This window comes from Ursus arctos, unplaced genomic scaffold (genome assembly GCF_023065955.2).
Source record: "Ursus arctos isolate Adak ecotype North America unplaced genomic scaffold, UrsArc2.0 scaffold_31, whole genome shotgun sequence".
Classification (NCBI taxonomy): domain Eukaryota; kingdom Metazoa; phylum Chordata; class Mammalia; order Carnivora; family Ursidae; genus Ursus; species Ursus arctos.
The window spans coordinates 29,022,021-29,044,495 of NW_026622997.1; the positions used below are offsets into that span (position 1 = coordinate 29,022,021).

At 59.2% G+C, this 22,475-nt stretch overlaps 1 protein-coding gene across 2 annotated transcripts in view; it reads left to right on the forward strand.

Moving 5' to 3' along the window:
- ITPR3 (inositol 1,4,5-trisphosphate receptor type 3) overlaps positions 1-22,475 on the forward strand; it is a 67,138-nt gene that overhangs the window by 22,781 nt on the left and 21,882 nt on the right. For both annotated transcript variants that reach the window (XM_026482674.4, XM_044378331.3), the window contains exons 3-24: positions 3,246-3,367; positions 5,229-5,315; positions 5,979-6,137; positions 6,326-6,424; positions 6,742-6,825; positions 9,243-9,389; positions 9,577-9,672; positions 10,262-10,312; positions 10,488-10,630; positions 11,641-11,740; positions 11,833-11,993; positions 12,586-12,727; positions 14,686-14,847; positions 15,426-15,598; positions 16,157-16,276; positions 16,609-16,791; positions 17,657-17,908; positions 17,995-18,139; positions 18,622-18,763; positions 19,362-19,561; positions 21,100-21,229; positions 21,750-21,807. In XM_026482674.4, coding sequence (XP_026338459.1) covers positions 3,246-3,367; positions 5,229-5,315; positions 5,979-6,137; positions 6,326-6,424; positions 6,742-6,825; positions 9,243-9,389; positions 9,577-9,672; positions 10,262-10,312; positions 10,488-10,630; positions 11,641-11,740; positions 11,833-11,993; positions 12,586-12,727; positions 14,686-14,847; positions 15,426-15,598; positions 16,157-16,276; positions 16,609-16,791; positions 17,657-17,908; positions 17,995-18,139; positions 18,622-18,763; positions 19,362-19,561; positions 21,100-21,229; positions 21,750-21,807 — 2,956 coding nt within the window. The remainder of the gene's footprint in view (positions 1-3,245; positions 3,368-5,228; positions 5,316-5,978; positions 6,138-6,325; positions 6,425-6,741; positions 6,826-9,242; positions 9,390-9,576; positions 9,673-10,261; positions 10,313-10,487; positions 10,631-11,640; positions 11,741-11,832; positions 11,994-12,585; positions 12,728-14,685; positions 14,848-15,425; positions 15,599-16,156; positions 16,277-16,608; positions 16,792-17,656; positions 17,909-17,994; positions 18,140-18,621; positions 18,764-19,361; positions 19,562-21,099; positions 21,230-21,749; positions 21,808-22,475) is intronic.

The window sequence follows — 22,475 nt, forward strand, 5'->3', positions numbered from 1 at the left end:
GAGAGGGAACACAAGCAGGGGGAGTGGGAGAGGAAGAAGCAGGCTTCCAGCAGAGGAGCCTGATGTGGGGCTCGATCCCATAACGCCGGGATCACACCCTGAGCCGAAGGCAGACGCTTAACCGCTGTGCCACCCAGACGCCCCTCTAACTTCCCTTTGATCCTCTGCTCGGGCCCAGTAATTCTTCACTATTTTGTCAGTTCTTTGTTCTTTCAGAAGTCTTAAAATAATACCGATTTGAAAAATCCGGTTGTGTTAGTTGTTTTCTGGTTGGGTTGGTCCAAAAGATATTATAACCACAGTTCTCGGCCCCGTCAGAGCCTGCCCTGCTTACCAGGGATGGAAGCCCCCGTGTTGTTTCGTGAAATAGTGATCCAAGAATGTCTTTCGTCGGTGAGTCAGTTCAGAAAAGCTTACGAACCTCTGCTCTAGGGCGACCTGGGTCAGCATCTCTCTTTCCTTCTGTTCTCTTTTCGGGATTGGGGGTGGTGGGGGGGTGGAGGGGTGGGCGTGCAGGGAGACCAGGGAGCTCATGATTGCCAAGGCCTGTGGGCTCCAGGCTCACTCAGACCCAGGGTCCTGGCCTACCCCCTCCCGTCCCAGACCCACAGTGTGACTGGCTGCTGTCACTTCACTGCTCCGTCCACGTGGCGCTCTCTTGCCCTTCCCTCCACTTGCAGTGCCTCATCCCTTCCCTCCCTTCTTGGCTATGAGTTCAGGCCCCACCTCATCCACTGGAGAGAGTTCATCTGGCAGGTATTTGCTGAGCCCCGGGCTAGGCGCTGGGGACACACGGGGATGAGCTCCGTGCCGCCCCGCCCACCTGCCGATGAGCCAGTCAGAACGGGAGCAGCTTGACTGATTAACTGGAATTCGAAAATAATACAATGCGTATCTACATTTATGTCATATAAAATGGGGGCTCCAGGGCCAGGGTCTGAGGGAGTCTGGAGCTGGTGGGGGAGGGAGCGGGGCCAATATAATGCCCTAAGTGTGAGAAAAAAGAGACATAAAAGGAAAGCGATTTCTAATGAAGTAATGCGCGTTTTAGAAGTCGATGTGGGGCACAACTAGAAGGCCCAAGGAAGCAGTCGGAGCTTGCCTGTGAATCATGACGAGGGCAGCCACAAACGCAAGCGTCTGGCGCGGCCACGAGTGATGCAGTCTCTGAAACAGCACAAAAAAAAAAAAAAAAAAAGAAAAGAAAAGAAAAAGAAAAAAGAAAAAAAAACTCCTGGTAAAGTTTGAACAACACAAAAGACAACACAGATTCCCTTAGCTTATATCTGAGTTGCATTCCTGAAAAATTCACTGTTTGCTAAAATCAGGCAAAAAATACTTTGTGTTTCTGTGTGCCGCTCTGGGCCCCGAGCACTGCCCGCAGCCGTCCGCTGGGAGCGTGCGCCACGCTGTTCTCAGCAGGAGTCCTGCCGGACGATCTTTATGGTGCCCGTGCCCGGCACCCCTGTCCCATCCAGCTCCCCTGTCCTGCCCACTAAATGCCAGCTGTTAACTCTCTTGGGACCACCCCCTCCCCCCACTTTGCCAAACAATCCCTGGCGTGGGCCACTGCTCTGACTTCGGTGGGAAACCGGTGGTCTCTAACAAGGCAGTGAGATTGCTGTGGTAAGCGGGTGGGCCTGGGGAGCCCTGGGAGCTCCAGCCCAGACTGAAGAAGCAGGAGGACTTCTTGGAGGGGGTGACACCTGAGCTGCTTCTTGAGGGCTAAGCAGATCCTTGTAAAGACCTACTCTGTCCAACACACTGAGTGCTTATTTCTAGAAGCGATGCCGGCTCGTGCTGGTGGTGTCAAGGTGGGCCAGGCAGGGCAGGTCTTGGTGACTCTATCCACTTATGGAATTGCCATTTCCCCTCTCCCTTCAAGGAAGTTCCGTCTTCTCTGAACTTTGACTCCCTCAGTCTTTCTTCCTGAAGGCACCAGGGGCTGTGTGCTCATGGGTGTGAGAGAAAATCCAATTTTGCTTTTTTTTTTATTTTTTAAGATTTTATTTATTTATTTGAGACACAGAGAGAGAGGGCACAAGTGGGGAGGAGGGTCAGAGGGAGAGGGAGAAACAGAGTCCCCTCTGAGCAGGGAGCCCAACATGGGGCTCGATCCCAGGACCCTGAGATCATGACCTGAGCTGAAGGCAGCGACTTAACCGATTGAGCCACCCAGGTGCCCCCCGTTTTGCTTTTAGTTCCTGGGGGCTGGGTGACCAGCTTTGACCAGAAGAGGCACTTAGCCTTCCTTTGGAGGGCAGATGGAAAGGGCCTGAAGGAGGGGCGCCCGTCCTGGGCGCCATGCTGCTGGACCCCGTGCAGCCGTGGAGGCCCAGCCCTGCGGCATGAGAGGGGTCTAAGAGGCCAGGAGCCCAACCCCTTGTCCAGGCTGTGATTCCCTCCTGTGATGGGGAACTCACTGCCACGGAGCATATAGCCAATGCCATTGGCAGCCCAGGCCAGCCACTGAGCCAGCGCTTCTCCGTGACCCAGAATCCTCCATCGGCTCCTGCCACACTTCAGAACAGGATTTTCCAGCTCATGCTTCCTTTGGATAAGTAGAAGCATCGGCACCCTCTCTGGAGTTTGGGCTTACGAAAATCCTGGTGTTTTGTCTGCTCTCCGAAATAGTGAACCTGTTTGTGGAATTTTGAGGGGCCCGGTCTTAGGTCAAGATCCCTGGAAGCAGAGCCTGTGGAGGAGGGGTCTCAGGAGGACGGAGTGAGGGAGCCTTGCTCATTCAGGGCCGGGGAAGAGCCAGGCAAGGATGTGGTTTCAGGGCGATCGTGCGGGGAGCTGGGGAGTGACCAGCACCACACACAGGTCGCCTCCAGAGGCCGGACGATTGTGTGTGCGCGTAAGCTGCTTGGAATGAGCTGCTCCTGGGGGGCCGGGGGGGGGGGCAAGATGTAACTTCCCAGGCGTCTGTGGGCGAGATGGTGGTGGGCCAGAGAAGGATGCAGCTATTAGCTGTCAGCCACCAGTGGCCACAGAAGCGTTCACAGACGGGGCTGGGGTGGGGGCCCAAGGGCCTCTGATAACTCTCCCACAGGGAAGAGGGCATGTGTCCGCCTCCCCGGTGCGATCCTGCGCTCACGCCTTCTCCAAGTTCTTCAGGTTCTTCCAACCGCTACCTCTCCACCCTAGTGGGGCGGGTGGGTGGGGAGGGATGGGGAGAGTGGAGGTGGGATTTGGGGGCCGGGTTGCAGACGGATCTCCCCCCTTTGCCTGCCCTCCCACAGACTGCCTCTTCAAGGTGTGTCCCATGAACCGCTACTCGGCCCAGAAGCAGTACTGGAAGGCCAAGCAGACCAAGCAGGACAAGGACAAGATCGCCGACGTGGTGCTGCTCCAGAAGCTGCAGGTGGGCGTGCAGCAGGTGCACCTGTGTACGTGCGTTGGTGGTCCGGGCGCACGCAGGGGGTCGCCGCTCATCAGAGCCCAAGGGGCCCGTGGCTGAGTCCAAAACCCCAGCATGCGAGAGATCGGTGTGCGTGGGTGCGAATGAGGTGAGCGAGGGGAAGTAGAGTGCCTTGCCACTGACCCACCCATCTATATGGCCCTCTGTGCCAGTTAGAAGGACGTGCTCCTTCCTCCAGGCTGGCATAGTCCTCTCTGCCCAGAGAACATGGCTCAGATGACTGAAATGTGGACTAGATTTCAGCTCCCACCCAGCCCTTCGGCTGGACACCATGGTGCAGTGAACAACCTGTACAGCTGTACATGGATTTACCACTAGCTTCTGGTGACAGTGGTTCCAGGGAACCTGACTTGAGAACCAGTCTTAACCTCCTCCCTCATTTTATAGAATTGGATCCTGGGGCCCTTAGAGGGGCTGGGCTCTCCATGCTCATCCTGTGAGTTCGTGGTAGGGCCTGAATGGCCCCCAGATCTCTGACCCACCTTGGGCTTGTTGGACGTATCGACAGTGCACAGTGTAAGGGCCTGGTGGTTGCTCATGGGCCTCTTGGGGGCAGCAGCTCAGTGGACATCCTAAACAGTCCTCTCTGGATGGACCTCAGGGCCCCAAGCCCAGTCCCCACGAAAAAAAGACCAGGAGGCTTTAGCTGTGGTCAGCAGCTTTGCAGCCGGTTTCTGAGGCCCTCCCTCAGGCCTGGCGCTCCACTCCCTGTCATGTAGACGTTGCTTTCTTGTGGCCCCCTCCCCGAGGAGGTGGGTGTGAAATGGGCTATGAACTGGGCTGGAAAGAGGGGGTTGGGGGGTGGGCTGCCTGAGCTCTGTCATAAATACCCCATCTTTCTTCCTGGGCTGGGGTCTGTCACAGCATCCTTCCTGCTGCTGATGTAGGCCAAGGCTGAGCTGGGGATCTGGCCTGGGTGTAGGGCGTTTCCATGTGCGTGCGCACACACACACACACACACGGTCATATCGTCACACACTTTAGGTTTGTAGCAAATCACATGGTACAGGGCAAGTTTCCCTAACAGCCACCCTTGCCCCAGTCTCGGTCATGAGGCCTGGATAATGGGACTGAGGAGAAGCAAGGGGCGGAAGGGCCAGTGCTTTCAGGGAGTGCTAGTCTGATGGAGGAGACAGAGCCCTATCTCTAGGAACCCCCAGTCTGATGGAGGAAATAGAGTCAGTCTATCCCTAGGCAGCTTCTAGGCTAATGTGACCGAAGTGCCTAAAAAAGCGTCCTAAATGGGAAGCCAACCAAATCCTGAGGGCCACTAGGGTTGGGTCTGTCTGAGTTGCATGTGGCCCACCAGTGAGGGCTCCCTGGAGGCGGTGGCTAGGAGCACATATCACAGAGCAGAGCGGTGGAAGAGGAAGAGGAAGTAGCCCCAGGTGCATCTGTCAGAGTTTGGTCTGGGCCAGGCGTCCGGTGTTGGGGACATCGGGACTCTGCCAAGATGGGGGCAGTGAGGCACAGCGTAGGCTGTCTGCTGGTGGTGTCAGAGGGCGTGTCAGAGGGAGCTCAAGCGCTGCTGGCAGGTCCCCTCCAGAGGAGGTGGGGGGGAAGAGGCAGGGGATCGGGGTTCAGTTCCCCTGGGCTTCATGCTCCGTGCTCTGTCAGCTCCTCATCAACAGAGGGAGGGAATGGCCTGTATGGCCTCTGGGCGGTCAGTCCAGGCACAGTGCCAGGAGCTGTGTGTGTGTGTGCGTGTACGTGTGTGTGTGTGCACGCGTGTGGGGGTAGGGGACGTGGCCCCGCAGGAGCAGGCTTCTGAGCCCAACTTCCACCTCTGCGTGTGTCTGCGCAGCACGCAGCCCAGATGGAGCAGAAGCAGAACGACACGGAGAACAAGAAGGTGCATGGGGACGTGGTGAAGTACGGCAGCGTGATCCAGGTGAGACCCCCTTGCATCGCCCCGGAGACGCGGGGCTGCTGTTGGGGGCAGGTGGCGGGTGGTGGGTGGCGGCTGGCATGCCCTCCCAGGGTTGTGTCCCCAGCGGGTGGCCCCGCGGCTGTCTCTGTGACTGCATATCTGCTTCTGTGTGTGCGTCGCGCTGTGTGGCCTGAGCTGAGCCGGTGGGCGGGTTCTCCGCACACTGGACACCAGCACAGATCCTGCAGGCTGAGTCCCAGTCTTGGCTCTGGGACCTCGGGCAAGTTCCCTAACTTCCCAGTGCCTCTGTTTCCCCAGCTGTAAAATCCGGCCGGTGATAGTACTTCCCTTTTGGTCATTGTAAGATTACATGAATGAACACACAGCAAGTATTTAGAAATGCTGGCTGCTTCTTTTCTGATCACCCAGGTGCCTGACTGGGGCGTGTGTTTGTGTGTGTGGCTGCAGGCGTTTCAATTTGTGTGTTTATGTCTGTGTATCTGACACTGCATGTGTGTCCAGCTGTGACCAAGGTCCAGTGGGCTCCCCAGAGCCCCCTTCCCCGCTGGGCTGGCGTTGTGGGGCCCCGTGCCCTCACCTGCGCCCTGCCTGCCCCCCAGAGCCCCCTCCCCGCTGGGCTGACCTCCCTCGGCCCCCGCACCCTCACCTGCGCCCCGCCCCCAGCTCCTGCACATGAAGAGCAACAAGTACCTGACGGTGAACAAGCGGCTGCCGGCCCTGCTGGAGAAGAACGCCATGCGGGTGACGCTCGATGCAACAGGCAACGAGGGCTCCTGGCTCTTCATCCAGCCTTTCTGGAAGCTGCGGAGCAACGGGGACAATGTGAGGAGGCCCGGGCTGGAGGGGCGGGTGGGAGGTGCAGGCCACAGCTCCAGAGCCGCTCCTGCAGGGTCTCCCATGGGGGCACTGGATGAGGTCACGCCCACTTCTTAGAGGGGTGGACAGAGATCAGAGAGAGGCCTGCAGGCCTGGCCCTTCCCACCTGCGCCCTGTTCCACCCGTGCCCGTAGGTGGTGGTGGGGGACAAGGTGATCCTGAATCCTGTCAACGCCGGGCAGCCTCTGCACGCCAGCAATTACGAGCTCAGTGACAACGCGGGCTGCAAGGAGGTGAGTGGACGGCGGGGCCCCTGAGGGCCTAGACTCTCGTCCTCCGGTCCCGCCTGGCCTGCTGCGCCAGCTGGGTCTCTCCACTCCTCTGCCTGTTTCTCCACGTCCACCCCCTTCTCCTTGCCCCAGGCCGGCAGCCCTAGGCCACCCGTGCTGGGGCCTGTAGGACCCTGGCTGAGAGAAGACGCCTCCTCCTTGTGCTCTGACGGGAGCTGGGCTGGTCCTCCCCTCACCTCCTCATCCGGGCCTTTCCCGTGCCCCAGCCTCCAACCGCTGGGGGTCTGCCTGGCGTCAGGGTTCTCTCTGCCCTTCCCCAGGTCAACTCCGTGAACTGCAACACCAGCTGGAAGATCAACCTGTTCATGCAGTTCCGAGACCACCTGGAGGAGGTGCTGAAAGGGGTAAGGACTGAACCCCGCCCCCCCTTACTGCTGCCACCTGCCTGCTGGCTGCCCTGCCCATCCCCTCCCCCGCAGGGCCCGCTTCCTCCCCCCACCCCAGCTAAGCTCCTGTTCCGACCCTCCCCTCCATGTGCCCCCTTCTCTGGCTCTGCATCCTTTTCAGCCTCCCCCACCCCCACAGCATCCCAAACCCCTGCTCCCCCACAAGCTGGACCACCCCTTCTCTTGTCTCTGGACCAAAGCCTCCCTTTCCATCCTTCCTGGGTCCGGGCTAGCCTCCATTTTTTCTCTTGCTAAGGGTGTGCCAGTGGACTAGCAGTCCCCATTCCCTCACCTTGGGGGCCCAGATCCTCTGAGCACCCTGTCCCCTCCCCCACGCTGGCTCTGTGGAGCCGGGTCAGGCGCCCTGCCCTTTGCCCTGTGCCCTCTTAGGCAAGGGCCTGAGTCTGCTGAGTCAGGGCCTGTGCTCAGGTCCCGGACCCGCTGGCGTGGGTGCTAGGACACAGGGGTTGGCAGGCGCGAGGGGTTCAGCCTGTGGGCACAGTACTGCTGGGAAACACTGTGGTAATGACTCAGGGAGGGAGCAGAGCGAGGGGGAAGGAGGGCTGCAGAGACGTGTAGACAAGCCCTGAAAACCAGATGTGGGGGAGAGAGGGGGACCCAGAGGTTTAAGTGTGGCTTCAGGGAGTGGAGCCAGCCTATTGAGGGGTAGGTCGTATGTAGAGGGGCAGATTTGGGGGGTAGCAGAGAGGGTGGGACCCCTCAGCTAGGGGAATTGGCAGGCACCGGGCCATGAAAGGGCCATGTAGGGACAGGTGACAGGCCTGAGAGCAGCCACCTGAGGAGGCCAGCTGCCCTGTGCTCACTGCCTCTTGCCCTGCTGAGAAGCCTGCAGTGGCTCCCTTTGCTCTCCTGTCCCAGCCAGGCCGCTCTGTCGGGACTGCACTGCCCCCTCAGGCTGCCTCAGCCCCTCCGCCTCCCCCTCCCGCCTCTGCCTGGGGGCTCTTTCCCTTCCAGCCACGCTCTGTCCAAATGCCTTTCTCTCCCTCCCTGAAGCCTGCACATCATCCACATATCGATCAAGCCTCAGCCTGTGTGCCACCTCCTCCCGGAAGCCCTCTCTGATTACACATTCCCCGCCCCAGATCTGTGTGGTCCTTAGAAAATGAAGCATTGTTGGGCCAAACCCCATGAGCGGCCCGGACTGGTTTTGGTGAATCTGACATGGCTTTGATGTTAGCGGCCAGGCAGCCTGGAAGTGAGGTTTGAGTGTGCTGAGCCCACCCCTTTTGTGACTCTCACCCTGTACTGCGTGGATACAGAAGTCAGGAGGTTCTGCCAAAGTAACCGGCTTCATCTCTGTATATTCACTCACTCACACACTCGCTCGCTGGCTCACTGTGCATTCACTCCACAGGTGGTGATGAGGACTTTGTGTCAGGTGCAGGGTAGGGAAGCCAGATAATGCCGTTAGGGACTTAGGGCTGGGAACAGGTGTGGCAGCCACGAGCTGAGAGCCTGGCAGTCGCAGGAAGCGTGGTGGGAAGGCACCGGCTCTGGAGCTGCACCACGGATTCATGTCCCCTTTGCCACTAGCTGTGTCACCCTCGGCAGGACACTTAACTTCTCTGCCTGAGTCTCTCCGCCTGTAACATGGGGATAATGATCTAGGTACCCAGGGAGTTCTGTGAGGATGACGTGAGAAGTCCACGTAAAGGGCTCACGCAGCGGCTGGGAGGCACGTGGAAAGCGTGCAGTGTTATTATACAAATTATAGTCCTCGCAATTTCTGCAAGGAGGTCATAGTATCCCCATTTGCACAAGAGGAAACTGAGGCTCAGAGATGTGAAGGGACTTATCCAAGGCCACACAGCTTTAGAAGCAGAACCAGGTTCAAACTTGGTCTATGTCCAAAGCTCCGGAGATGAATACGCCACAGTCTCTGCACTCCAGCTGTTCCAGGCAATGGAAATAGAAGAAATGGGCAAGAATGACCCTATTTAAGGGGTCATTCAGCACCTAGGGAGGTGATATCCCTCCTGCCTTCACAGAGGGGGTGACTCGAGTTTGGCCTTTGGAGGTCAGGTCAGGGTATTAGAGGTACAAATCAGGGAAGGAGACAGTCAAGGGTGGGCCTGACATAGGAGGCTGGAGAAGGTTCTGGATAAGAGTGTGTCCCACCCCAGTCACCTGAGGTTCTAGATTTGGGGTCTGGGCGGAGCACCTGGCTGAGGGGCCAGCCCCTGGCCCTGGCCCCCTCCGGTGGGGCTCAGCACACGTCTCACCCTCAGCTTGCTGGCTCTGCCAGGAGCAGGAGGGGCCACGCCAGCTGCGCCTGCATCTGAGGCGGGATGGGGTGTGGGGCTGGCCCCTGGGAAGGTTCCGGTCCATCCTGAGCCCATGACCCACGGCTGCAGGGAGATGTGGTGCGGCTGTTCCACGCGGAGCAGGAGAAGTTCCTGACGTGTGACGAGTACAGGGGCAAGCTGCAGGTGTTCCTGCGTACCACGCTACGCCAGTCTGCCACCTCGGCCACCAGCTCCAATGCCCTCTGGGAGGTGGAGGTCAGCGCTTGCCTCTTACCCTGGACCCAGCCCCCTCGCCAGCCCTGGGCCCTGCCCCTTCTTCCCCCATCACCCTGGAGGGTAGGAAGTGTGTGTGGGGGGAGTTCCGGGTGCCACTTACCCAGAGCTCTGCAGGCCTCCCCAGGGTCTGAGCTACCCCTTCCTGCCTCACCCCTGCACCCCCCAGGTGGTCCACCACGACCCCTGCCGCGGAGGAGCTGGCCACTGGAACGGCCTGTACCGCTTCAAGCACCTGGCCACAGGCAACTACCTGGCCGCCGAGGTGAGTGGGGAGGTAGAGGGCGCCCCGGGAGCTCGGGCTGTGTGTGCATGTGGGTGTGCGCGAGCCTGTGAGCCGGGTGCACATCTGCACGCATAGACACATGTGTCTGCGGACCCTGGCTTATCCGCAGTCTTGCATTTAACAAATACTATGAAATAAGAGTGTGACTGCAGATAAGCCTAATGAATATTACTGTGCCCCTACTATGTGCCAGGAGCTATTCTGCGCGCTGCGGAATCCACAGCCAGCCAGATTCCCACCCCTCATATAACTTACATTGCACGTGTCTGTCCATAACATGCAGGCTTGTGTATACGGGGGCATTCGTGTGTGTGTGTATGTGTGTACGTGTGTGTGTGTGTGTGTACTCATTTGTGGATCCATGAAGAGGGCCATGAAGGGCAGGGCCTGGGGCTCTCACTGGTCGCTTCTTCAGGAATGACTTGGGCTTTAGTGCTGGGTGGGTAGCCCTGTGAGGGTGGGGGCTCCCTGCCCCTACCTGGGGTCCTCTGTGGACCTCGTTTTGGGGTGGGTGTCATGTGAGCATAGCTCAGTATCCAGTAGCTGTCCCCATCTTGTGTCTGTTCAGGAGAACCCCAGCTACAAGGGTGATGCCTGTGATCCCAAGGCAGCAGGAATGGTGAGGACTAGAGCAGGGCTCCAGGGCCTGGGGAAGGGGGACCGTGGGGGTTGGCCAGAAAACCCTGGGAGGTGAGCTGGAGGGAGAAGGCCCCTCGGGTGGGACCCCAGGTGGTTTCTCGGGGGGCTCCGAGAGCAGGGAGAGACTTCTGCCTGAGCTGGGATCCTTATCCCAGGGTGCTCAGGGTCGAGTAGGTCGCCGGAACGCTGGGGAGAAGATCAAGTACCGCCTGGTGGCTGTGCCCCACGGCAATGACATCGCCTCCCTCTTTGAGCTGGACCCTACCACGTTGCAGAAAACCGACTCCTTTGTGCCCCGGTGAGTGGGTGCTGTGTGCTTGGGGGCTGACCGGATGCCCAGGCTGTGCCGTCCTGTCCCTGGGCTCCCTGCATCCCACGCTCCTCTGTTCTCCTGAGCTCCTCTGGCCTCAGGACCTGCCTGTCCCGTCCCGCTGGGGACCGAGCTCTCAGAGCTGGGAGCAGCTGACCACCACCGAACGCACGCCGCGTGCCCGGCCCCGGGTTCTGTGCGCACCAGGCGCTGCCTTGGTGTACCTGCTCTGTCAAAATGCCTTCTGTCCGGTGTTATCAGCCACCTGCCCCCGTCAGTCTGCACACTCAAGCACCCGCTGCACGAGTTTGTCCACGGCACACAGCGGGGTGGGGGGGGGTCCCTGATCTTTAAGGCCGCCCAACCCTAGATGTGAGGACATAACATCATGGAACTTCCCGGGTGTCGGTCAGGCTTTGGCATTTACTAGCTGTCTGACGTCAGGCCGCCTCTTCGGTCACTTTGCCCCGACTGCCGGATCTGTCAGGTGGGGATATCGAGTCCGCCCATAACAGGGCTGATGGGAGACGTCATGGGGTCACTCCCTGTAGGCCCCCAGCCCCTACCTGAAACCTGGGGCCAGGTGCATTTTGAGATTCAGATTGTTTTCCATCTCAGAAAGGTAATTACATTTCATAATCAGAGACAAGAGTGTTTCTGCTGAGACGCGCGCATCTTGGCGCTAAGTGGGATAGATCGTCTAGTCTCACTTGTCCAAATGAATCTTGGTTTCAAGTTTACAAACAAGCCTGGGCTTTTGGAACCCTCTGGGTTTGGGAGTGCAGGTGAGGCCTGTGGCTAAGAGCAGCACAGGGCCTCGGGGCTGTTCGCTGGCCACTCTCCTCTGGCTTGGGCCCCTCCCCCGGAGGGGACGGCTGCCCCTGTCCCGTGGCCGTGGAGTCAGGTGGAGCTGTGGAGCCGTGGTGGGGCAGGGTGGGCAGACAGCGGGGCTGCGACCTGAGGCCTGCTGCCGTGCGCCGCCCCCGCCCCGCCTGCAGGAACTCCTACGTGCGGCTGCGGCACCTGTGCACCAACACGTGGATCCAGAGCAGCAATGTGCCCATCGACATCGAGGAGGAGCGGCCCATTCGGCTCATGGTGCGAGCCGCCCGGGGCTGGGGGGCGGGGCCGGGGGGCTGGGCTGGGCCTTGGCTTGTCCCTGGGTGCCCTGCTGACCTCTGTCCCTGCAGCTGGGCACCTGCCCCACCAAGGAAGACAAGGAGGCCTTTGCCATCGTGTCGGTGCCCGTGTCCGAGATCCGAGACCTGGACTTCGCCAACGATGCCAGCTCCATGCTGGCCAGTGCCGTGGAGAAACTCAATGAGGGCTTCATCAGCCAGAATGACCGCAGGTGGGTCGCACATCAGAGCCCTCGAAGGGTCTGCATTTCATGAACCAAGAGGTCACAAGGCAGAAGCCGGGCAGGCTTGGCTGGCTGGGGTGGGGGAGACAGAGGTGGGGACTGGTTCTGGCAGGTTCTGGTGGATGGGCCCTGGGCCCTTGCCTCATGTACTGCTCATGTACTCCCAGAACCAACCCTGATGATGGGTTGAGGCTCAGAGAGGTTAGGAGACTTGTCCATGGTCACACAGCTAGTTAAGTGGCAGGGTCAGGACGGAAATGCAGAGCCCTTCACCCAAACATGCTGCCTTGTGCCCTGTTGTTCCTTTCCAGATCCGAGTATGCTGAGATTCTTTGTCTTGGGGGCATTTTAGAATCCAGGGTGGGTGGGGCGGGGGGCGTGCTTGAGAGCCTTTTGGAGTGAAGCTGGGGAGAGAAGTTGAAGGCCGATGACGGGGTTCGTGCTTTGGATAGCAGGGTGGGCGAGTGACTTGATGAGAGCGTGTTTGCGGCAGGGCTGGTTGCCCACGAGGGGCGTGTGATGGGTGGGTCCCAGGGGTTTCCCAGGGTCGGTGCCTCACACTTGTCATCCCTTCATGAAGGTTTGTCATCCAGCTGCTGGAGGACCTGGTGTTCTTCGTCAGCGACGTCCCCAACAATGGGCAGAATGTGCTGGACATCATGGTCACCAAGCCCAACCGGGAACGGCAGAAGCTGATGAGGGAGCAGAACATTCTCAAACAGGTGCGTGTGCACACCTGTGGGGGAAGGGCTGTCTCTCTGCAGCTTCTCTTCACCTCTCTTTAGAGCATGAGTATTTGAGCACTGACCACATGCCAGGCACTGCCCTAAGCGCCCTACACCTATTGGCTCAGCCGATCCCCTCCACCTGGGGGAGGTACTAGTATGATCCCCATGTTACCCGTGAGGAGACTAATGCATAGAGGTTGGAGTGACTCGACCAAGAGTATGCAGCTAGGAAGCAGCAGGGTTGGGATTTGAACTCAGGATGTTGGGTCCAGAACTTGTCCTTTTTTTTTTTTTTTTTTTTTTTAAGTAACTCTGTTTACCCAGCATGGGGCTTGAACTCACAACCTGGAGATCAAGAGTCGCATGCTCTACAGACTGACCCAGTCAGGTGCCCCAGAACTTGTGCTTTAAAAAAATAGGGGGCGCCTGGGTGGCTCAGTCGATTGAGCGTCTACCTTCGGCCTAGGTCATGATCTCAGGGTCCTGGGATCTAGCCCCACGTCAGGCTCCCTGCTCAACAGGGAGTCTGCTTCTCCCTCTCCCTCTGCCACTTCCCATGGCTCCTGCTCTCTCTCTCTCTCTCAAATAAATAAATAAATAAAATCTTTAAAAAAATATTTTTTCTGGGGTGCCTGGCTGGCTGAGCCAGTCTGTGGTGTGTGACTCTCGATCTCAGGGTCGTGGGTTCGAGCCCCATGCTGGGTGTGGAGATTACTTTAAAAAATATTTTTTTCTAAGTTTTGATTGTGAAACTTTTCTTTCTTTCTTATTTTTTAAAAAGATTTTATTTATTTATTTGACAGAGAGAGCAAGCACGAGCAGGGGGAGTGGCAGGCAGAGGGAGAGGGAGAAGCAGGCTCCCCCCTGAGCTGGGAGCCCAATGCGGGACTCAATCCCAGAACCCTGGGATCATGACATGAGCCGAAGGCAGACGCTTAACTGACTGAGCCACCCAGGCGCCCCTGATTGTGAAGCTTTTCAAATGTTGAGAAAGTAATGAAAATAGTACAATGAACACTGTACAACCACTGCCTGAATCCACTTTTTTCCATTTTGCCGGTTTGGCTTTCCGTAACTATGCATCCGTCCTTCCGCCCGTGCATTTCCAAACAGGGCGCACCTCACCCCTGAGTTCCTCAGTGTGCATGTCCGGGAGTAAGGGCATTGTCCTCCATAAGCACAATACTGTTACCACGTGTAAAAAAATTAGTAATAACACCAATCCATATCAGATTTCTCTGCTTTACCCAAAAGCTTGTTTTTTGAACCAGGATCCCACAAAAGTTTTCTCATTCCATTTGCTTGTATTTCTTTGGTTTCTGTTCTAGAACAGTTTTTCACACTCGCCCAATCCCTGCTTTTAAATTTTATTAATTACATTAACATTTTTAAAAGATTTTATTTATTTATTTGAGAGAGAGAGAGCACATGAGTTGGGGGAGAGTCAGAGGGGGAAGAAGACTCCCCGCTGAGGGGGCAGCCTGCCTTGGGACTTGATCCTGGGACTCTGGGATCATGACTTGAGATGAAGGCAGACGCTTAATGACTGAGCCACCCAGGGGCCCTACATGAACCTTTTTTCTGATGAGGCAGGTTTGTGTCTGGGCTCTTAGGCTCTGGCCGCAGCAGCCTGACCTGACTTTTCTCTTAACCTGAGACCCCTGAGCTCTTCCCTCAGACGCTGAGCCAGGCCCAGGATCTGAGTTGGTGTTAGTCACGCGGGGATGGGTGAGCTGAGGCCAGCGTTGGGATCCTGGCCAGAAGAAGGGAGTAGGGGCTGGAAGTGGGGCTGATGGTGGGTGGGCTCGGGTCTTAGTCCAGCTTAGAATCAGCTTGGGGTTCATGGCGGTGTGGCTTTGGGGCAGGGGGAGGTAGGGGCCGAGGGCTCCTGGGATAATGAGTGGTGCAGGCAGGTGTAGGGGGATGGCTCCTCATATTCTCTTCTCCCCCAGATCTTCGGCATTCTGAAGGCCCCTTTCCGTGACAAGGGGGGCGAGGGCCCCCTAGTGCGACTAGAGGAGCTGTCAGACCAGAAGAATGCCCCCTACCAGCACATGTTCCGTCTCTGCTACCGGGTGCTGCGGCACTCCCAGGAGGATTACCGCAAGAATCAGGTGTGCTGCCCCCCCCACCCCTGCCCCCGGCCTGAGCCTTCCTGGCCCCCATGGCCCCACTCACCCGCTCACCGGCTTGCTCACTCCCTCACTCCTGCTTTTGTTCATTCAGCAAATAGTTTCGGAGGCGCACACCCGCTGTGTGCCGGGCACTGTTTTAGGCCCCGGGGATACAGTAGGGAACCAGACAGTAGGGCCAGATTCGTGGGTGTGCAGTCGGCCTCTGTGCTCAGAAGGGCCTCGAGCTGGGTTTGATGCTCCGCTGTGCCCATCTTGAAAGTCTCGATTTTTGAAGAAGGGTCCTGCTGTTTCATTTTGCGCAGGGCCCCACAAATTATGCAGCCCGTCCTGCCAGACAATTTCCTCCCTCACGGAGGCTTCACTCTGGTCGGGAGACAGGCTGGGAGCGGAAGTCTGTTCTGTAAACCCAGTCCGCTGCCCAGCGCGAGTTTCCTCTCCCAGACCTCCACCTGGCTAGCCGGAGTTCCCTGCCCGTGAGGGGGACCCCGTCCCCAGGTCTGGGGCCGTGTGCTGGAGCAGAGCTGGGCTCCCCAGCACTCAGCTCGTCTGTTCTCCAGGAGCACATCGCCAAGCAGTTTGGGATGATGCAGTCCCAGATCGGCTACGACATCCTGGCGGAGGACACCATCACCGCCCTGCTGCACAACAACCGCAAGCTCCTGGAGAAGCACATCACCAAGACCGAGGTGGAGACCTTCGTCAGCCTCGTGCGGAAGAACCGGGAGCCCAGGTGAGCCCGGCCGCCTCCCTGCTGCGCCTGCTCCCTCCCCCTTCCCGGCCCTCCCAGGGTACAGAGGCGGCGGGCGCTGGTGGTTAAAATACTGAAAAACCATTTCCTCCACCGGTGAAGTGCCATGTGTCTGAGTCCTGGCCTCTGCAGCCCCTCCCCGGGACCCCTCGCAAGTGTGGCCCAATCTTGCAGCCAGGGGGTTGATGCCCGGTACAGCAGAAGCCCCAAGACGCTTCTCTGGTGACAAAGTCGGTGCCTGTATCGAACCAGTTGTTAAATGTTCTGAAAATCACTCCTCGTCCTTGGGCCCCCTTTACTCTGATCCCCGGGGCCCCCAGCCAGCCTCCCCCTGCCCTGGGGTGATCAGCCCATGACTTGTCCCTCCCTGGGCCGCTGGGAATCCATTGTGCCCATCTCCCAAGCTTTGGGGCAAGAGCAGAAGCAGAAGCAGTAACTGGTTCCAGGGGGCTGGGGCTGCCAGCTGGGGAGGGGGGGGCTTCATCCCCACCAGGGACCAGCCTCTGAGCCCCCTCCCCACCCCTGCGGTCACCACCCCAGGTTCCTGGACTACCTCTCGGACCTGTGTGTGTCCAACCACATCGCCATCCCCGTCACCCAGGAGCTCATCTGCAAGTGTGTGCTGGACCCCAAGAACAGCGACATTCTCATCCAGACCGAGTGAGCCATTGCGCTGTCTCCTGCCCACACCCCGGCCTCCGGCCTGCCCCGCTCCTCAGGCTCCCTAGAGCTTGGGCCCCGTGTGCGTTCAGGCTGGAACCGGCACCCTTGCTGTCTGCAGATATGCACCCTTGCCGCTGCGTGCCCAGCTCTGGGCTGGCACTGCGTGAGCAAGGAGGCCTTGGGGAATGAGCCAGACCCTCTGTCCTTGAGAGGCTTGTGGTCTGAGGAGTGAGTTTGAGCTGGCACTCCGCCAAGCTCCAAGAGGGGTCTCTGCGGCCGGGCATGCTCGCGGCCCCGCGCCCCCTGTGACGGGTGGCCCCGGTTCGCAGGCTTCGGCCCGTGAAGGAGATGGCCCAGTCCCACGAGTACCTGAGCATCGAGTACTCCGAGGAGGAGGTGTGGCTCACTTGGACCGACAAGAATAACGAGCACCACGAGAAGAGCGTGAGGCAGCTGGCCCAGGAGGCGCGGGCGGGCAACGCCCACGACGAGAACGTGCTCAGCTACTACAGGTGCCCCTGGGCCCAGCTCCTTCCCGGCCTTCAGCGCTTCCGGTGCCCCCGGGCCTCTCAGAAGGCCTTCGGCCAGTCCCTGCTGAGGGATGAGCTCCAGCAGCTGTGCGGCCTTCACTGGGGAGGCTGAGTAAGGACGACTGTGTCGCCCGCAGAGCTCAGCCCAGGCCCGGGGCCCAAATGAACCCCAAACCTGTCTCCACACATATTTATTTGAAAAATAAGATTACTATAACACTGATCCAATGCTGGCCATATACCAGGCCCTGTTCGAAGTGTTTCACCCAGCTACTCGTTGAAGCCCCACCATAGCCCTGTGACTACTGTCACACTCAGAGTTGGGAAGACAGGCAAGGGACGTGAAAGGACTTGCCCAAGGTCACACTTCCTTAGTGGTGGGCCACGGTTCAAACCCAGGCTGTCTGGCGCCAGGGCCACGGCAGGTAAGGCAGGGCTCTGAGCAGGAAGCCCAGGGCAGGCCAGTGCCCCGTGCCGAGCAGGGCCGTCTGCGGGCCTCCTTTCAGCTGCTCTTCCATCCAGGGCTCTCCCCTGCACCTGCTGCTCTGCGGAGGCGCGTCCCCCTACTGTACTTCCCTCCCCTGCCTCTCCCAGCCTCTGGCTCAGCCAGTCCTCCTCCCGTGAAGACCTGTCCTGGCTGAGCCAGAAAGTGGATTCCTCCTTTGCAAGGAGGGGGAGAGCTGCAAATGCTCACTCAGAATTGTCTTTTCTGTTACGTTGGCGGGTGGCTGGTTTGACCTAAGTCCCTTTGCCACTTTCCCAAGGCCCCCGCCAGCCCAGGCCTGAGTGCTGGTGGCCCTCGCTGGCCCCCACCTGCTGCGGGCTCACCCTCCGCCCCGCCCTGCAGGTACCAGCTGAAGCTCTTCGCCCGCATGTGCCTGGACCGCCAGTACCTGGCCATCGACGAGATCTCGCAGCAGCTGGGCGTTGACCTCATCTTCCTATGCATGGCAGACGAAATGCTGCCCTTTGACCTACGCGCCTCCTTCTGCCACCTGATGCTGCACGTGCATGTGGACAGGGACCCCCAGGAGCTGGTCACGCCGGTCAAGTTCGCCCGCCTCTGGACCGAGATCCCCACAGCCATCACCATCAAAGAGTGAGATGGGGAGCGGAGGGTGGGCCAAGCGAGGCCGGGGTGGGAGGATCTTGGGGACCCTCATGCCTCCCTGCCTCCGCCCACAGCTATGATTCCAACCTGAACGCCTCTCGCGACGACAAGAAGAACAAGTTCGCCAGCACCATGGACTTCGTGGAGGACTACCTCAACAACGTGGTCGGCGAGGCCGTGCCCTTTGCCAACGAGGAGAAGAACAAGCTCACCTTCGAGGTTGCTGGGCAGGGGGGTGGCGAGGCGGGCCCCGGGGTGGGGGCCTGGTTCCCCCCTCACTAGGAGTCAGCTGCCCCCGGGGCGCTTTGGGGGCTCTACAGCCTCACTTCCCTCCGTGCCTCAGCCAGTTCAGGGAGACCGCATAGACCGCCAGGACTCCCCAAGTGGAAATCCTCTCCCCTGCCACCTGAGAGAGGGCTGCCTCCCCCTGGTCCACTCACCCCTGCAGGCCCCCTGGGGGGAGCACCCCACCTTCCTGCCTTTCTGCCCTATCCCGAGTAGCCTTCCTTGCAGGCCTCGCTTCCTCATTAGCTCACTAGGGGCGGCTGTGTCCTCTCAGTCATGCGCTCCCAGAGGCCCTGCCTTTTCCGAGGAACCTCGTCCCACCCTCCTAACACCCGCTCAGCCCTATTTTCCCGTCCTGGCCCCGCCCCTCGCGAGGCCCCGCCCCGCTCACCTCGGCCCCGCCCCCTCCCCCGCAGGTGGTCAGCCTGGCGCACAATCTCATCTACTTCGGCTTCTACAGCTTCAGTGAGCTACTGCGGCTCACTCGCACGCTGCTGGGGATCATCGACTGCGTGCAGGGGCCCCCGGCCATGCTGCAGGCCTACGATGACTCAGGCGGTGAGGCCTAGTGGCCAGGGCCACCCCCCACCCAGCCCTGGCCTTCCTCCGTCTCCTAGTGCCAGAGTCCTCTCTGATCAGTCCCCCTGTGCAGCCTGTCTCCTGGCCTCTGCTGGACCAGAGGGGCCCCTGTCCAGGCGCTGTGGAGACCCCGGGGTCTGGGGGTGTTGCCTTCCAGCGCAGCTTGGTCCTGAGGGGAGATAGGAGGGAGGAGGGGAGCCACAGGCCCTGCCTGAGGAGCTCCGGGTCAGACAGGGGAGCGGGTGGGAACCAGCCCTGCCCTCAGGGACACCCCCGGTGGCATACACTCCTCTAATCAAAGAGTGCAGAGTCTGACTCCTGGTGCCTGGTGCTCCCCACATGGTGTCCCCTCCCCAAGCTCTGTAGCAGCTCGCAGAATGCCCCGCGGGAGAATACTCACTGATCTCCACACACAGTTTACCTTTGCCCTGGCCAGCCCCCCTTTGCCCAGATTTGGCTTAAAGCTCACCTCCCCCAGGAAGCCTTTCTGGGTGAGCCCCGCCACTGACAGAGACGGGATCAGACCCAGGGCTCCTGCTGTGCACCCCATGACCCCCTGGTGCTTCTCCCTCCGCAGGTAAGAACGTTCGACGGTCCATCCAGGGCGTGGGTCACATGATGTCCTCCATGGTGCTGAGCCGCAAGCAGTCTGTCTTCGGCGCCCCTAGCCTGTCTGCCGGCGCTGGCCCCACGGAGCCGCTGGATAGAAGCAAGTTCGAGGACAATGAGGACATTGTGGTGATGGAGACCAAGCTGAAGATCCTGGAAATCCTGCAGGTGGCTGGGCTGGGACAGTGCGGGGAGGTGCTGGGAAAAGGGCTGGAGAGTGGACAGGGAGGTTGGGAGGTGAGCCCCTGCTCAGATCACAGTATCCAGTACTGGAGGGCTCCATGGTGACTGGCTGTGTAGCCCCGTGGTTTCCAAAGCGTGGTCCTTGGACCCGCAGCATCGGCCTCACCAGGGAGCTCAGAAATGCATGTTCTCGGGCCCCGCCCCAGACCTCTGTAGGGATCAGAGGCACCCGAGGCAGGCCCACAGTCTGCTGTGACAAGCTTCCCGGGCGATTCTGGTGTGCATGAAAGCCTAGCTCCATCCATCCCACCTTTGTACGGATGAGGAAGGGAAGCGGGGAGGGGACTTCACTGCCATCCCACAGTGATTTTGGAGCAGAGCTAGAGCTCTGAGAGCCCATTTCCTGGTGAGGCAGACACGGTCTTTCCTGTTCCAGGTCTTGTTGGAGACCCCCTAGCTTGGAGAAGGGGCCGCTAGGACCCCGGGAGTGCTAAGAATGCTTGCTTTTGAGACTTAAGTCTCCCTCGGTTTACAAGAACGAAGCGTTTCTATCAATAACCTAGCTTCCGGAAGGGAATGTAGATGCAATTAAATGTCCTTATAATCTGCAGCCTCCGGGAAGTGCCCAACTATCTTCATGTTACGGCCTTGCTAGAGTGCAAAACAACCTTAATTTGACAATGGCAAGGCCTCTGGTATCTTGTGAATCTTCTTTAACATATGAAAGTATTTCCTCAACCTCCCTTTTTCCTCACCTCCCCCAGCCCCGTGGTATATAATCAGCCACCCCTCACAACACGGGGCAGCCGCTCTTTCTGCCCTCGGGTCCTGTCCCCGTGCTTTCATAAACCACCATTTTTGCACCAAAAAAAAAAAAAAAAAAAAAAAAGAATGCTTGCTTTTGCCTTGCTACCACCAGAGGATGGGAAGGGTAATGCAGTGACCTCCCTGCAGTCTGGGCAGGGCCTGGGCAGGGGAGTCAGAGGATTCTGATTCATTCTAGGAGCTAAGGGCTTCCAGATCGGCCTCGTGGGGTGTGGCCAGAAGCTCTGTGTCTCATAAGGATAGAGGCCAGTCAAGGGTGTCTGCAAACCCTCTATCCTCACCCCCCACTCCACACTGGCCTCTCGTGCTCCCCGCTAGTCTTCAGTTCCACATCCCCCTGCCCTCCAGCCCCTGGCAGAGCAGGGCAGGAGGATGAGAGCTGGCTTCTGGGCCTGGGGAGCTTCGTTCTCTTTCCTGTCAGTCACCTCCCTGGGAAGGGGGGACCGAGTGGTCTCTGCCTCATTCAGAGGGGAGGTGTCATCCCTCATCACTGGGGTGAGAGTGGAGGAGAGGGCACTCCGGACCCCCGGGGACGGGAGTCTTGATTTTTTAGGTCGCGATGTCCTACGTAGCTGGGACATCTATGCCGAGACCCCTGAGTGCTAGAGCTCGTAGGGGTACCCCCTCCCTGCTCCTGGGGCACGACTGGCCTTCTGACCTCAGCCCAGTCCTCACCCCATCCCTCCCTGTTTCTCCAGTTCATCCTCAATGTCCGCCTGGACTACCGCATCTCATACCTGCTCTCCGTCTTCAAGAAGGAGTTTGTGGAAGTGTTTCCCATGCAGGACAGCGGGGCTGACGGCACAGCCCCGGCCTTCGACTCCACCAGTGAGCCCCCCCCCGCCTCCCCCCCCCCCCCCCCGCCTTCAGGCTGAGGCTGTGTGACTTACCCAGGGGTGCACATTAGTGGGGTGGAGGCTGGAGGATGCCTTGGGGCCAGCTCCCCAGCCCTGCCTCTGTTTCCTAGCCCATTTAATTGCCACGGTGAGAGGCAAAGGCAGACATCATTCTCTCCATCTCCTAAATGGAGAGACTGAGGCCCAGAGAGGGGCAGGGACTTGCCCGAGGTCACAGCCAGTCAGAGGCTGAACCAGAACAGGACCCAGGTCCCCTGATGCCCAGCTCAGAACTCTGCTCGCCCCTGCAGGGTAGTGGGGCTGTTCTGGTCCCTGCCTTGGCTGGCTCCACCCCTACCCTGGGAAGGCACATGCAACTGGGGCTGCCACCCAACCAGTGCAGGGGATGGGGTGGTTTGGGTACCTCCCTGCTCCCTCACCCCTGTGCTCCCCATCTTTCCTGGGCACGGACCTGCCACCTGCCCCCATCCACCCACTCTTGCTCCCCACAGCTGCCAACATGAACCTGGACCGCATCGGGGAGCAGGCGGAGGCCATGTTCGGAGTGGGGTGAGTCCGGGGTTGAGGTGGGGGGTGGTGTGTGCGGTTGGGTGGGTGATGCTGACATGGTGTGAGTACTCCTGTCCTTGGGGTCTCCAAGGCTGGGGCTGGCCCCTCCTCCTGGGTCTGCAGGACCCTTACGAGGCTCCGGGGCGGGGGTCTCCTTGGCTCTGTGCTTTTGCCCTCTCATGCCTACCTAGCCCCGGTGATATAGGGGCCACTTGGGCCCTTGTGTCATCTTGGTCATTCCCCTCCCCTCACCCAGGGCAGTCGTGGCTCTGTGCATCGGGACTTGGGCCAGGTAGCTGGAGGGGAGCAGGGGGGAGTGTGGGGGATAGCCTGCTGTACACAGGGCTGGGGTGGGGAAGGGGCGCCCTGGGAGCTGGGGGCTCTTCACCATTTCTGTGCCACGCCCTTGGCATCTAGTGAAGCCCTGGAGCCCCGGCTCAGAATGATTTTTAAATTCATAAAATAAAGCATGTAAATTACAAAGGAAACAGGAGCTTTGAGATGCAGTTATCAAAATATTGAAGAAAACAACTTTGAAGTGACGGTTAGATATGCGGCTCTTTATTAACACGTTAAGTAACGAGCTGGGCCGGGTGTGTAATTAGTACCCCGGTTTCGGAGAAGTGAGGCATGTGAACGGGATTCGCATTTCCTGTAACAGCCGTAAG